General features: G+C 38.4%; 1 protein-coding gene across 1 annotated transcript in view; it reads left to right on the plus strand.

Annotated features, from left to right (window-relative positions):
- Window positions 1–14,975, plus strand: part of CTSO (cathepsin O) — a 33,228-nt gene that overhangs the window by 12,713 nt on the left and 5,540 nt on the right. Inside the window, exons 4-7 of the mRNA XM_010338571.3 lie at window positions 2,388–2,555; window positions 4,594–4,715; window positions 12,377–12,540; window positions 13,415–13,507. Coding sequence (XP_010336873.3) covers window positions 2,388–2,555; window positions 4,594–4,715; window positions 12,377–12,540; window positions 13,415–13,507 — 547 coding nt within the window. The remainder of the gene's footprint in view (window positions 1–2,387; window positions 2,556–4,593; window positions 4,716–12,376; window positions 12,541–13,414; window positions 13,508–14,975) is intronic.

The raw sequence follows: 14,975 nt of genomic DNA on the forward strand, positions 1-14,975 counted from the left end.
TAAACATGAGCACTAAAGGCTTAAATAGTTCAAAGAGAAAAAGGTGAAAAAGTAAAATGAAAATGGATAAATTTACCAACAGTGTGGCCAAATCTCCTGGGTTCTCAAGTCTGATCTTGCAAGCTCTGTCAGAAAACCTGCTCCACCTTCACAGGATCATATATCTTTTAATCTGTAGGCCTTAAAAGTATAGTCAGTAGTCAGTTCGGCTATAACGTGACACATTCATGCCAGAAAACCACCGCCTATGCAGAATTGAGCAGTAACATGACAGGGATTATGGGAGAAATACAGTTAGGTCACACTATCTAGGAACTTAGTCAATGACATATTTTTTAAAAGACAGAAAATTAATAAAGACAGTAGAACAGTTTTACACATGTATACTGATTAGGAAATATGTAAGTACTGCAATAAATGTAGCAATTTACCTTTAAAAAGGGCTCAAAATGTGCTGAGGACGTGAGAGTTGGAAGGGCTGCAGCTTGTGAGTTATTTTGGAGTCATCAAAGAAGGGATCTTTAGAATGGGAAGGAACGTGGTAAGAACAGATGTGGAGGCGATGGCCTATAATGCATGTAGTGAGTCCACGTAGCTGGCAGGTGTTTGAGGGGTGCGTGCCCCTCATCCCCTACCTGTCTGCACCCTCCACTGTCGGCATAGGGAATGCCTGCCGACTAGAGAAAGTCAAACTCCTAACCAGAGGTGGCTAGTCTCAATATGTCTGCAGTGGAAACCTGAGCAGGTCATTCAGCCTTCCCTTGTGTGGAAAGTGTTTTGGTCCTGGCAGTTTCTTAGTCCATGTCTAGTTAGAATGATTTTTGCTTCTCAGATTCTATATTTATTTTTGTGCATTAAGTTTTACCACCAAATCATTGATTATTATTGGATTTGAATAACGTGAATTCGCCGTAAATCCAATCCTGCCAAAAATTATCCACCGTGTATTAAAGAGGCGACTTTAAAAAATATACATATTTTATATATATATATATATATTTTTTATTATTATTATACTTGAAGTTCCAGGGTACACCCGCAGAATGTGCAGGCTTGTTACATAGTTATACATGTCCCACGGTGGTTTGCTGCATCCATCCCCTCATCATCTACATTAGGTATTCTCCTAAAGTTATCCCTCCTCAATCCCCCTGCTATCCCTCTCCTAGCCTCCCCACCCACCTAAAGAGGGAACTTTTAATTAGGCATCTTTAAAGGAATATATGAGAGATTTTTTTCTTTTTATGCAGAAACTGCCCTTGTGGCTTGACTAAAGCTGGCTATAGGGCTGGTGTCAGCCACCTGTATTCACCTTGGTCCAGGTTTGGAGACCCTGCTATCGTAGGGTCTTATTAAACCCTTAGTGAGTGGTTTTACTATGCCATAGGCACTAGAGATATAGATAGACCTTTCAAAGAGTACTTAAAGCCATAAAGTTGCCCAAAACTTAACTCTGCAAAGATCTCCGGTCGTACTTATTCCTTTTTTGGTCTAACTCTGCCACACATGGCCCTCTGGTTAAGTCCGTTTCATCCAATCTCAAATCCTCCTCTCCTGTGCCTTTTCTGTGGATCCTTCTTTTGTGTGTGTGTGTGTGTGTGTGTGTGTGTGTGTGTGTGTGTGTGTGATCTCGTGATCCCTAATTTCATTTCCTCTGTCTCCTCTCTTTCTTTCAGGCCTAGTCCTTTTATTCTTTTGTTCTAGTTTGTCAAGTAAAAGCAAGTTCATAGATCCACAGTCAGCATGACTGGCAGCCAGTACTGGAGTCATGACTAATATGGGTTTATGTCCTTAGGACATTTCATGTGCAGCCACTGTAAGCATACTTAATAGGTACATGTGGCATCTTTATAGCCTAAAAAGTCATTCATTAATCTCATCTCCATCAAATAATTAGCACAAATTACATCTTTCACCTCCTCACCCTTAGGCTGGAAGTGATACATGATCATTGAAGCAGAGTGTCCTAAGAAAAGCAAGAGGGATTGAAGAAGGGGGTGGGAGTCAGCACATGCTCTCCAGCCGAAAAGCCCCTTCCAAGGAGAAGTCACATATTCACTGAATTGAATAGTCTTTTAAAAGAGCATCAGTATTTGTATAGTCCAAGTATTTCCTCAGTCTCTAAATACTCACTTTCATCTTGCATTGCCAAATTTAGAATAGTAATAATGCTAACAACATGGACTAATAATTAAATGATGCTCAGAAGAGATTTTTGATTTTCTTTTTTTTTTTTTAACTTTAAAAATCTAGAGGATAGGCATATATATTTTGTAGGTTTCCAGATTCTGGAAACCTTACTTGATTTGATAACTTGTTATCTTGAGATACATTGATAAGTTGATTTAAACCCTGTATATACTACCCCTTGTTCTATTTTTAAACAGTGTGGAGGATGCTGGGCCTTCAGCGTGGTGGGGGCAGTGGAATCTGCATGTGCGATAAAAGGGAAGCCGCTGGAAGACCTAAGTGTACAGCAGGTCATTGACTGTTCATATAATAACTATGGCTGCAATGGAGGCTCTACTCTCAGTGCTTTGAACTGGTTGAACAAGGTGACTAGTCTCTCAGCCGTTTAAACTCTGTATTTCCTTTTTTGCTTGTTTACTGTGTGTTCAAAATTCAAACAATTTGCTCACATATATTAAATAATGTTTCCACATTCAGAAATGTAGATGATCAAAGCTTGAAGTAATCAGAATATTTAAAAATGAATCACTTCCAGGTGAATCAGTTGTCAAGAAATAGAAAGGGGAGAAATCTGAAGTCTGTCTCCAGAGAAATATTTATATTTATTTCTTAACTTTTAAAATATGTAAATGCTTTTTTGCAGATCTGAATATCTCATAACACCCCAGAAATATGAAAATATATGATTTTTTTATTTTCATAGAATTTCTGAATGTTAAGGTTAAAAGGGGCATTAGAGACTAATTTTGCGACTAATTTTGCAGATTTTTTTTTTTTTTTTTTGCGGGGGAGATGGAGTCTCACTCTGTCGCCCAGGCTCGAGTCCGGTGGTGCTATCTCGGCTCACTGTAACCTCCACCTCCTGGGTTCAAGTGATTCTCCTGCTTCATGCCTGGCTAATATATCGATAGATAGGTAGATAGATAGATAGATAGATAGATAGATAGATAGATAACTATATATACACATATATTTATATATAGTTATATAAATTTATATTTTTATTTATATATGTTTTATATAATATATAGATAGATAACTATTTATATACATATATTTATATATAGTTATATATATATTTATATTTTATTTATATATATTATATATATATACATATATATATATATATATATATTTAGTACAGATGGGGTTTCACCATATTGGCTGGGCTGCTCCTGAACTCCTGACCTTGTGATCCACCTACCTCAGACTCCCAAAGTACTGTGGATTACACCACACCCAGCCTGTAGCTCTCTTTATAGATGAAGAAATGAGGCCTACGAGGTGAGATCAGGTTGCCAAGTCAGTTCCACCTTCATTCCCCAGCCTCCCACAGTAGGGCTTTGCTCAGTATACCACAGTGTCCCTCAGTGTTCCTAGGACTTACCCTGACAGTGTCCCAGATCCCAAATCAACTGCATGAAATTTGCCAATGAGGGTGCTATTAGGTTCTGTAAAATGTCATCAAGCCAGAGCTTCCCAAACCTGAATCTCTTCCATTATCCATTGATTGCATTTTTAATCACATATTCCAGGAGCTTCACACTATAGACAACAATGGATTGTGAGTCTCCTCCCTTTTATTAGCCTAGCATTCAAAAAGGGAGGATTCTGTACAGACAACTATAAAGCATTTGACACATGCTATATGAATGGCATGAAAGTGAAGCGATAGAAAGAATGCTTGGCTTAACCCTTGCCTGTGTATAAACCACTGGACGGAGTCTAGTTGACTGAACCAGAATCCCTGGGAGGAAAGTGAGCTTCCCTATTTGACCATCAAGAGAACAATGATATGACTGTTATCAGATCCATGGCGGGGGTGGGAGGGGGAGGGTCTACAAACGGATGCTATAAGATAAAAAGAAGTAAGGGAGAAGGAAAGATATTGACTCTAAATGTCTAGGATATCCAGAACAAGCACCTAAATATTTATTTTATAATATTAAAAACCCAAAGTATAGTCTTGGGCACAATGCCTACCACCTGTAATCCCAGTATTTTGGGAGGCCAAGACAGGTAGATTTCTTGAGTCCAGGAGTTTAAGGCCCACCTGGTCAACATAGTAAGACCCCCGTCTTTACAAAAAATACCAAAAATCAGTCTGGCATGGTGGCACATACCTGTAGTCACAGATACTGGGGAGATGGAGGTGGGAGGATCACTGGAGCCCAGGAGGTGGAGATTGCAGTGAACCGATATAGAGCCATTGCACTCCAGCCTGAGTAGCAGAACAAGACTCTGTCTCTAAAGAAAAAACAAATAAAAAAAGAAAAAGAATGCAAAGTATATCCACATGATGAAGGTGTGTGAAATTGAACCTGTTTTGACACAGTGAAGTAAGTTCTATTTGATTTATAAAACAATTGACAGTAAACATTTTTGGTGATTGTTTTCTTTTAGATGCAAGTAAAACTGGTGAAAGATTCAGAATATCCTTTTAAAGCACAGAATGGTCTGTGCCATTACTTTTCTGGTTCACATTCTGGATTTTCAATCAAAGGTTATTCTGCATATGACTTCAGGTAAAGATCTTATTGTATTATGCTTTTCTTTATATATTTTTAAATTATGAGCTATTGACTATTTAGTTAATAATTTGATTGAAGGTACCACTGCATACTCTTAATCATTGTAAAACCTACTTTTTTCTAGAGAGACTAGCAATTACAATGGAGTGGTGTAAATGTTGTTTCTTAATTATAATCTACTTATTTTTCCAAGTGTCATTATAATAGAAATAACAAATTTAAATTCTGTTTAAGGTATAATGTATATGTGTATTTGTTATATTTTATTTATTACACTTATAAATTATAACTAGTGCATAATTTATATTTATATACACCACCTTCATCTTATCAAATTTAGGTGTTATAATACTATTAGCATATTTCAATCTTAACAGTGAGTTTATCCAGAATTGCTTTGTATAGACTCTGCAGCCAATATCAAGCAGGCTACATATCAGGAAGCATATTTTGAACATCCTCTATGTTCTTTGCATTTTTCAAGACATCAGCCATTTGAAAACTATAACACAAAACTTCAGATTAGAAACAAGAGGGAAGCATATCCTACTGAGGATCAGTTATGTGGCACACACTAGAAGCATGATGGGAATGCAGGAGTAGATAAAGACAGGCTGAGGAAAAGGACTTGTGTTGGAATTGAAGAGCAGGGTAACTTTGGATAGTTTCAGGGGAAACAATCATTAAACATGCTTTCAAAATACATGAAAAACACAAAGCTGGCTGGAGAATCATCATGACCATTCGACAGAGTGCAAAATAGGTGTTCATGGGTGAAAAGGACAAATGGAGGCCCAACGGACTCCTGGCTTCAATAAGAAAATATGTGATGGGAACTTTGCAGTCTTTTGAAACAGAGAAAACAGAGGAACTAAATTAAATTAGGATAAGGTAACAGAATGCCCTATGAATTACTGGTCCTGAATATAAAAGAATCCCTTGATCCAGATGGTATCTACCCATGGGATATGAAAGAAGTCAAGAGTGAAATTGCCTCCTTGAACAAAATGTATCTGTTTAAATGAGCCTAAGTGTGCCAGAGAACTGGCAGGTTGTCAACACAGCTGTGGTCTGCAACAAGAGTCCTCAGGGTGACCCTAGGAACCATATACCAGACAGCCTTAATTCCACAGCTGGGAGGCTACATAGGATTTATAATAAAACATGCAGGGTCACTGAGCACCTTGACCAACATCTCCTTTGGGGGTAAAGGTAATGTGCTTTCTAAAATGAGAAAGTATGCTCTATAAACTGTGAGTTCCTTGAGAGTGTAAAGGAAGGATGTGTACAAGAAATACCTAGATTTTTGAAATGTCATTAAAATGGATTAAGGGAATCCCATTTCGTGGTAGGAAATTGAAAAACAAATTAAGAAGAAGCAAAAGAATAATAGGCGTTAGTCTGAATTAAGAGAGAGAATGCAGGAGTTATGGGTAGAGATCCCAATCAAACTCTCTTGTTCATACTGAAGATTACCTCTAACAGTACATTGCTAAGCTGACAACATTGGACTGCAAGAAGATCTTTCTTTGATTCATTTATTCATTCAAAATATTTACTGACCTTTTTTTAAGTTATGGGGGATTTGGCATAAAACAAAATAGACAAAAACCTTGCCCTCATTAGTGATTGAGACAGATAATCTGCAACAACAAAATAAAAATATGTATGGCATTTTAGCTGTGATAATTTCCAAAGAGAACAAAAGAAAACAGTGTGAAGAAGAGGAAAGACCTGGTAATAGGGGGAGTATACAATTTGAGAAATAGTGGCCAGGCAAGGCCACCCTCACTAAAAATATTGTGCTCAAGTGAAGACTTGAGGAAGTGTGTGGACTTAACCATGCATCTGGGGGAACAATGTTCCCAGCAGAGAGACTAAATGCAAAGATAGTGAGACAGAAACATGTCTGGCATGTTAGGGCAATGATGGAGCCACTGTGGCTGTAGTGTGGAGAAGAAAGACAAGACTAGTAGGAGATGAGCTCATACTGTCCCTGTGTTAGTCTGTTTTCATGCTGCTGATAAAGACATACCCAAGACTGGGAAGAAGAAGAGGTTTAATTGGACTTATAGTTCCACATGGCTGGGGATGCCTGAGAATCATTGTGGGAGGCAAAAGGCACTTATTGGTGGCATCAAGAGAAAATGAGGAAGAAGCTAAAGCTGAATCCCCTGATAAACCCATCAGATCTTGTGAGACTTACTCACTATCATGTCAATAGCACAGGAAAGACTGGCTCCCACAATTCATTACCTCCCCCTGGGTCCCTCCCACAACATGTGGGAATTCTGGGAGATATATTTGAAGTTGAGACTTGGGAGAGGACACAGCCAAACCATACCATTCCATCCCTGGTCCCTCCAAATCTCATGTCCTCACATTTTAGAACCAATCATGCCTTCCAAATAGTCCCCCAAAGTTTTAATGCACTTCCGCATTAACCCAAAAATCCACAGTCCAAAGTCTCATCTGAGACAAACCAAGTTCCTTCTGCTTATTAGCCTGTAAAATCAAGAGCAAGCTAGTTACTTCCGAGATACAAAGGAAGTACAGGTATTGGGTAAATACAGCCATTCCAAATGGGAGAAATTGGCCAAAGCAAAGGGGTCACAGGGCCCATGCAACTCCAAAATCCAGCAGGGCAGTCAAATTTTAAAACTCCAAAAGGATCTCCTTTGACTCCAGATCTCACATCCAGGTCATGCTGCTGCAAGAGGTAAGTTCCCATGGTCTTGGGCAGCTCCACCTCTGTCCTTTGCAGAGTACAGCCTCCTTCCTGGCTGCTTTCATGATCTGGCATTAAGTACCTGTGGCTTTTCCAGGCACATGGTGCAAGCTGTCAGTGGATCTACCATTCTGGAGTCTGGAGGACAGTGGCCCTCTTCTCACAGCTCCTCTAGGCAGTGACCCAGTAGGCACTCTGTGTGGGGTTCTGACCCCACATTTTTCTTCTGTACTACGCTAGCAGAGGTTCTCCATGAGGGCCCCACCTCTGCAGCAAACTTTTGCCTGGATATCCAGGCATTTCCATTTATCTTATGAAACCTAGGTGGAGGTTCCCAAACCTTAGTCCTTAACTTCTGTGCACCTGCAAGCTCAACCCCACATGGAAGTTGCCAAGGCCACAGCCTGAGCTCTATGTTGGTCCTTTTCAGCCATGGCTGGAGCATATGGGACAAGGGGCACTAAGTCCCTAGGCTGCACACAGCACAGGGACTCTGGGCCTGGCCTATGAAACTACTTTTTCCTCCTGGGCCTCTGGGCCTGTGCTGGGAGGGGCTGCTGTGAAGGTGTCTGACATAACCTAGGGACATTTTCCCCATGGTCTTGGGGATTAACATTAGGCTCCTTGCTACTTAGGCAAATTTCTGCAGCCGGCTCAAATTTCTCCTCAAAAAATTTGTTTTTCTTTTTACTGCATCATCAGGAGGCAAATTTTCTGAACTTTTATACTCTGTTTCTCTTTTAAAATAGAATGCTTTTAACAGCACCCAAGTCACCTTTTGAATGCTTTGCTGCTTAGAAATGTCCTCTGCTAGATACCTTAAATCATCTCTCTCAAGTTCAAAGTTCCATCTATCTCTAGGGCAGTGCAAATGCCACCAGTCTTGGCTCAAACATAACAAGATTCACCTTTGCTCCAGTCCCACAAATTCCTCATCTCCATCCAAAACCACCTCAGCCTGGACTTTACCGTTCATATCACTATCAGTATTTTGTGCAAAGCCATTCAACAAGTCTCTAGGAGGTTTCAAACTTTCCCACATTTTCTTGTCTTCTTCTGAGCCCTGGAAACTGTTCCAGCCTCTGCCCGTTACCCAGTTCCAAAGTCACTTCCACATTTTCAGATATCTTCTCACCCCACTCTACTAGTACCAATTTACTGTATTAGTCAGTTTTCATGCTGCTGTTAAAGACATACCCAAGACTGGGAAGAAAAGGAGGTTTTATTGGACTTGCAGTTCCACATGGCTGGGAAGGCCTCAGAATCATGCTGGGAGGCAAAAGGCATTTCTTTTATGGCAGTGGCAAGAGAAACTGAGGAAGAAGCAAAAGGGGAAAGTCCTGATAAAACTATAGATCTCATGAGACTTACTATAATGAGACTAGTATGGCAGAGACTGGCCCCCATAATTCAATTACCACACCCCTGCCCCCGCAGTTTCCTCCCATAACACATGGGAATTCTGGGAGATTACATTTGAGACTTGGATGGGGACACAGCCAAACCATATCAGTCCCCAGGCCATAGCCTCAGAGCAGGGTATTAGAAGAATAGCCTTGGAGATGAGTGATGAGGGATAAATACAGATTAATACTGCTCACTGAGTGAAGAACTCTACAGTTTTTTAATGGAGAGGAGATAAGAGAGAAGGGAGTCTAGGAGGATTCCAGGCCTTTTGATCCGAATAACTGAAAAATAGAATCACAATTAATTAAACACGAAAGTCTAAGTCAGGAACAGATTTAGAAGGAAATAGCAAGAGTTCAGTTGGAACATATAGGAAGTGATCCCAGGAAAGACTGGTAGTGGGGTGGGGAAATGAGAGAACTGGGGCAGCAGGGTTTCTTGATTAAGCCAATTATTGCTGTGGCTAACCTTGTGCTTAGTCCTACTAGGGAACTCTGGTGGCCAGGGACAAATGTGCACTTCAGTGCCATCCCACCCAAGCTGATGATTGTTGTCTTCACTGATTCATTAGTTGAGGGTGCAGCTGGGGATAGAGATGGGGACAGGGCTTGCTTTCCTGGTTCTATGCGGGAAAGTCCTCAGGGAAAGAGCTACAGGATCTCATTGTTGCAGGTTGGGTTGAGTGTGCATTGCAGTGGTGACAGAGGATGTGGGAGGGTCTTCCAAATCATTTGCTATAACTGATCACAAGACCTGGACCTTAGTACTTCAATAATATTATTTCCATGTAAGGTAGATGCCTGAGACTCAGGGAGAGCCATACAGCTAGTAAATGGTGAAGTCAGATCAGAACTCATATCTGTTGAACTCCTAACACTATTGGTAAGATCAAGAGGTCTTAGGTTTCCAGCCAAGTACTCCTTAATACATTGTACAGAACCTGAAAATACCTAAGAAAGGAAAAATTCTCTGAATCATAAAAACATAACCTAATTTTAAAGCAAAATGACCATTCCCACCCAGGGTTCTTCATGAGTTTTTGTTTATCAGGCCCCGGAAATTTCAGAACTCAAACTGGAGTATGAGAATGACTATGTAAGTAAACAAAAAGAGTAGGAACCTATTACATATAACAACAGTCAGAAAAATTCAGACACAGTATTTAACACATTGAATTCTAGGGAAGATAAGATGGATTTAAATGTCCATCTTCAAGTGTCAGTAACAGATCAGACTTGCCTTAATCACTGCCTCTTGATGACAATAAAATTTAGGAAAATTCTTGAAAGACTGTAGGTTTCAAAAATTATTAATCTATGAAATGAATAGTAAGTTCATGAAATCAGTTTGATAATATAACCATTAACAATATACATGTTGCTAATAGTTCTGTATTTGGGCTAATAATTGAAATTAAAATGCCATCTGGAGTATGTTTGAACTCCCTAAAAGCTGACATCTTTCTGAAAGACAAATGATAGCAATGCCACTCAATTCTGCTTATGAATGAGGCTTGTCACTCTGTTTCTTACTTCTAATTTTGATATCTTTTCTTCAGCTCTGGCTCAAATCAGGGATTATTACTAAATTGTTGTTTTTGTTTTTGTTTTTGTTTTTGTTTGATTCTACAGTGTCAGTTACCCTTTGCATTCTAAAAATAGGGGAGGGACAGCGGCGGGGTGGGGAGTTGGGGAGAGATAGCATGGGGAGAAATGCCAGATATAGGTGATGGGGAGGAAGGCAGCACATCACACTGCCTTGTGTGTACCTATGCAACAATCTTGCATGTTCTTCACATGTACCCCAAAACCTAAAATGCAATTAAAAAAATTTTTTCTTCTTCTTGATCTTTCTGCTTTTCTCCTGGTTTGGCTGTAACTGGATCTTTGATGGGATGAACTTCCAGTAATCCTTTTGTTATCTTAAATTGATAGAGACAGCTGTGTTCTGATTGCTACAGAGATTATCATATATATCATACTTAAATCATGAAAGAGTCAAAGAATTTTGGTACAATAAGATGTACTTTATACACTAACTCCTATGGGGAACAAAATTAGTTATTAGTTGAGTTAGAAATTAGGGAAATAAATGACCTATTGTAAACTTGGAGTATAACTTATTTATGGGCTGGGTGTGCCACATAATTTATGTTTTGCAAAATTATATCCCATAATTTTATCCTAGTATGATAAAATTATATCCATATGATTCTGCATGGTAGGTTGAATGGCTGTAGTACACAGTTGAAATTTGAACCCAGGTGTGGGATAATTAAAAATCTGTAACCTATCATGATGCCTTTTAAAAATTTTATAATTTGACCTATCTAATCTTAGTTAATATGAACAGTTTTACAGTAGCAAAAATTAGAAATATCTACTTATAAATCTCAAAGAGCAGAGATTCATGTTAATATGTAACGTGAATAAATGTATAAAATCAGTATGTAGTTTCAATTTCAATAAATTACATTATTACACATTCAACTTTTTCCTCCTCCATGGACAAAATATTCTCTCTCTAGAAACTGGTCTCCAGCTGGTCATCATGAAAGATTATTTACTCTTTCAAGCCACTAATTCACCGCTGGCTTACTATAGCAGTAAACTACCAAATGTTATCTTAATGGCTTGAACTACTAGGAACTTGGTTTCAGTATCCTTCACCCACGAAGCTGACCTTTGAAAAATGTAAATAATGATTTGATCACTCACTTGTAAGATCGATGAAGGACAAATGTTGTGTAATATGAGACTTTCTGTCCATGTGTGAAAGCAGTAACTGTGTATTTCACAACCTTTACAGCTAACACCTAGTTCTGGCATCTTAACATTTCTTCTCTTTTTAAAATATTTTGCTTAACATGTTTTCTATTGTAGAATTATATTAGCCACTTTTGAATAGCCCTTCCCTGTGATTTCTATATTTGACAGTCACTAACGTAAGTTAGTCTCTTGATTCTCACGGTGTGGCAGAGATGACAAGATGTCTCCAAATATCCAATCTTTCCACTTTCCTTATTAAAAGAAGCCCTATATCTTAACTACTTTCCAGCCAGCTAAAGAACTCATTATCCGTCTTCCTTTAAGCTAGACTTAGCCGTATGACTGAGTTCTGGCCAGTGAGATCCATGAAGATATATGTGGAAATGTTGTGTGTGATTTCCGGGAGTCTTCTCAACAGAGATGTAGCACTTCTCCTGTCTGTTTCCTGCTGTCTTAAATATGTGTTAAATGCCTGGAGTCCCAGCAGCCATCTTGGACCAGGAATGGACCTTGAAAATGGAAACCTTCGTATAGCAGCACAATAATAGAGAAAGAGCTTGAGTTCCTGACATCCTGAAACCCTATCGCAGTCCTAGACTGCCAGTCTCTCAGACTTAGCTTCCATTGCTTAGGTCCTTTGTAACTGCAATCAAACCTACTCACAGTCCTACACAGATTATATAGATCATTTGTATTTTTACCTTAAAAACTAAATTTTCTAACCAAATATTTCCTTTTTTTTTTTTTCGTAGTAACCAAGAAGATGAAATGGCAAAAGCCCTTCTTACCTTTGGCCCTTTGGTAGTCATAGTAGATGCAGTGAGCTGGCAAGATTACCTGGGGGGCATTATACAGCATCACTGCTCTAGTGGAGAAGCAAATCATGCAGTTCTCGTAACTGGATTTGATAAAACAGGTAAATGCTGATAACACTCAGTTGATTGCTTTCCAGCTTGGATGCTTATTGCAAAATGATCACCTTCCTGTAGAATGTTGAAAATTGGTTCTGCTATGGCTAAGTCCTTATAAGACCTTCACAACTTCTCAACAATCTTATAGGTATAAATGTCTTGTCAGATTTTACCTATCAGTTCTTGGGTGGATATCTTGTTAAAATGTTGATAATTTTGTCATTATAAAACTGTATGTGGAATATTTAGGATAATTGTTGGAAAAAGGTAAGTGCATATTATTTTATCATAGGTACCTAACAATTCTTTGTTTCTTTTTCTGATTCCTTGGAAATGAATGTTTCTTTTCATTTTATGCAGTTCCTGCATTACGGGAAATGAATTCAAACATCTATTTCTACTGATTGGCGTGTGTCCCTAAGTACTGCTTCGGTTTATTTAGTTAAAATAAAGTAGGTTAGGCTGGGCACGTAATCCCAGCACTGGAAGGCCAAGACCAGCGCATCACTTGAGGTCAGGAGTTCAGGACTAGCCTGGCGAACATGATGAAACCCCGTCTCTACTAAAAATACAAAAAACTAGCCAGGTGTAGTGGTGGGCACCTGTAACCCCAGCTACTCAGGAGGTTGAGACAGGAGAATCGCTTGAACCAGGAGGTAGAGGTTGCAGTGAGCTGAGATCATGCTCTCGCCTGAGTGACAGAGTGAGACTTCGTCTCAAAATAAATAAGTAATAAAGTAGTTTAAGTTATCATTACATTACTTTTCTAATCTTTTTCTTAGAGCTACTATCCTTGTCAAGAATTCAACTTAAAGAAACTTAAACTTTCATAACAAATTTGAGTTTTCAGGGTTTATCACCATTTATGTTTCCTTGTAGGAAGTACTCCGTATTGGATTGTGCGGAATTCCTGGGGAAGTTCATGGGGAGTAGATGGTTATGCCCATGTCAAAATGGGAAGTAATGTTTGTGGTAAGTCATGAATTTGTGTTTAATATCTCAAGATAAATATTAAGGAGTTTATTTGAATACATTAAAGTTACAGATACTCAAACCACTTCAGCGGTAATAATTTTGTTCTTTAACCAAATGATTAAAAATAGTGTTTTACAAACAGAACTGTTGCACATATTCGTATTTGAAAAAGGAAGAGGGACCTCGGTAAAAAATGTATGTTACATATATATCTCAAAACATAAGGTAATAATTTACCAAGCTTACTTTAAAAAATAAATAAACACACAACTTAGGAGACTGAACTGCAGTAATGTCTTCTTGTTCAAAATTTACATTTCATAACTATACATTTTTCTTAATTTGTATATTATAATGTCTGTTCAATGATTACTGAGAGTTTTTCTTTGTTTTAAAATATACAAAAACGGAGCATTAGTATTGTCTGTGACTTCATACGCCCCTTGCCACCTACAAAATTCTGGCAAAACACCCACTAGAATTGAGAGGCTTAGACAAATTCCAAACATGCTTTTTTTTTTATTGAATGACAACTTTTTAAATTAACCAACAACCAAACTAAAATAGCTAGTTAAGAATTTTAACCATATTATAAAACCTATGTTCAAACCTATATTCTAAAACTTTTGGTCTAGAAAGCAACACATATTCTGAATCAAGCTAGACCCAAACTAAATTACGTATTAGAGCAATCATGTCATTTCTCATTTCAATACGTTCTAACATATATATAACTTTTTAAACATGCAGAATCTTCTGGATATAATGAGACTATGTATGTAGTTATAGAAAAATTTGAAAGTTAATGTTGAATGACTATTATCCAATCATCCCAAAGGCAGAATCCATGAAAGTTATTGAATGATCTATTCTATCACCTGGACGAGACAGTTTTAATAAGTTATTCATTGAAAAAAGTCAACATCACAGAAACGTTTTAGCCAGAGAGCTAGCAACCTCATCCGGCCTCCACTTTTCAGCATCAGTAGGGCTTGTGATCTTTGGAACTTGCAGATAAATTACTGATGCTAATCATTGAACCCTTGCTGCTGGACATATATTATCTCAGACTGCAGCAGTGGTGGATCCTGGATTTGGGCTGAGGGGTGACTGTTTTCAAACGTCTGACAGGAGAGTTAAAATAACGTAATTTAAATATTGGTTCATAATTGCCTCAATTATAACTGAATCCCTCTCACAACCTTCCTCCATCCCTCAGCTACTAAGGGTGAGTGGAGATAATTTCTGCTCTCTACCTGCATTCATGATGTCAGTCTTAAAAGGCATGCCTGGTTATTAATCATACAGGGATTGAAATTCTTCCTGCAACTGAGTATTGCCTGAAAGTTACAATGATGTCATATTACTCTTATGAACAGTGGTATAAGGCTGATAGTATTTCATAGCCACAAGGAATTTCAAAGATATGGTTAGTTACAATGAAAGCCAGTCTTCAGATAGGCTG

This window comes from Saimiri boliviensis, chromosome 3 (genome assembly GCF_048565385.1).
Source record: "Saimiri boliviensis isolate mSaiBol1 chromosome 3, mSaiBol1.pri, whole genome shotgun sequence".
NCBI classification, from domain to species: domain Eukaryota; kingdom Metazoa; phylum Chordata; class Mammalia; order Primates; family Cebidae; genus Saimiri; species Saimiri boliviensis.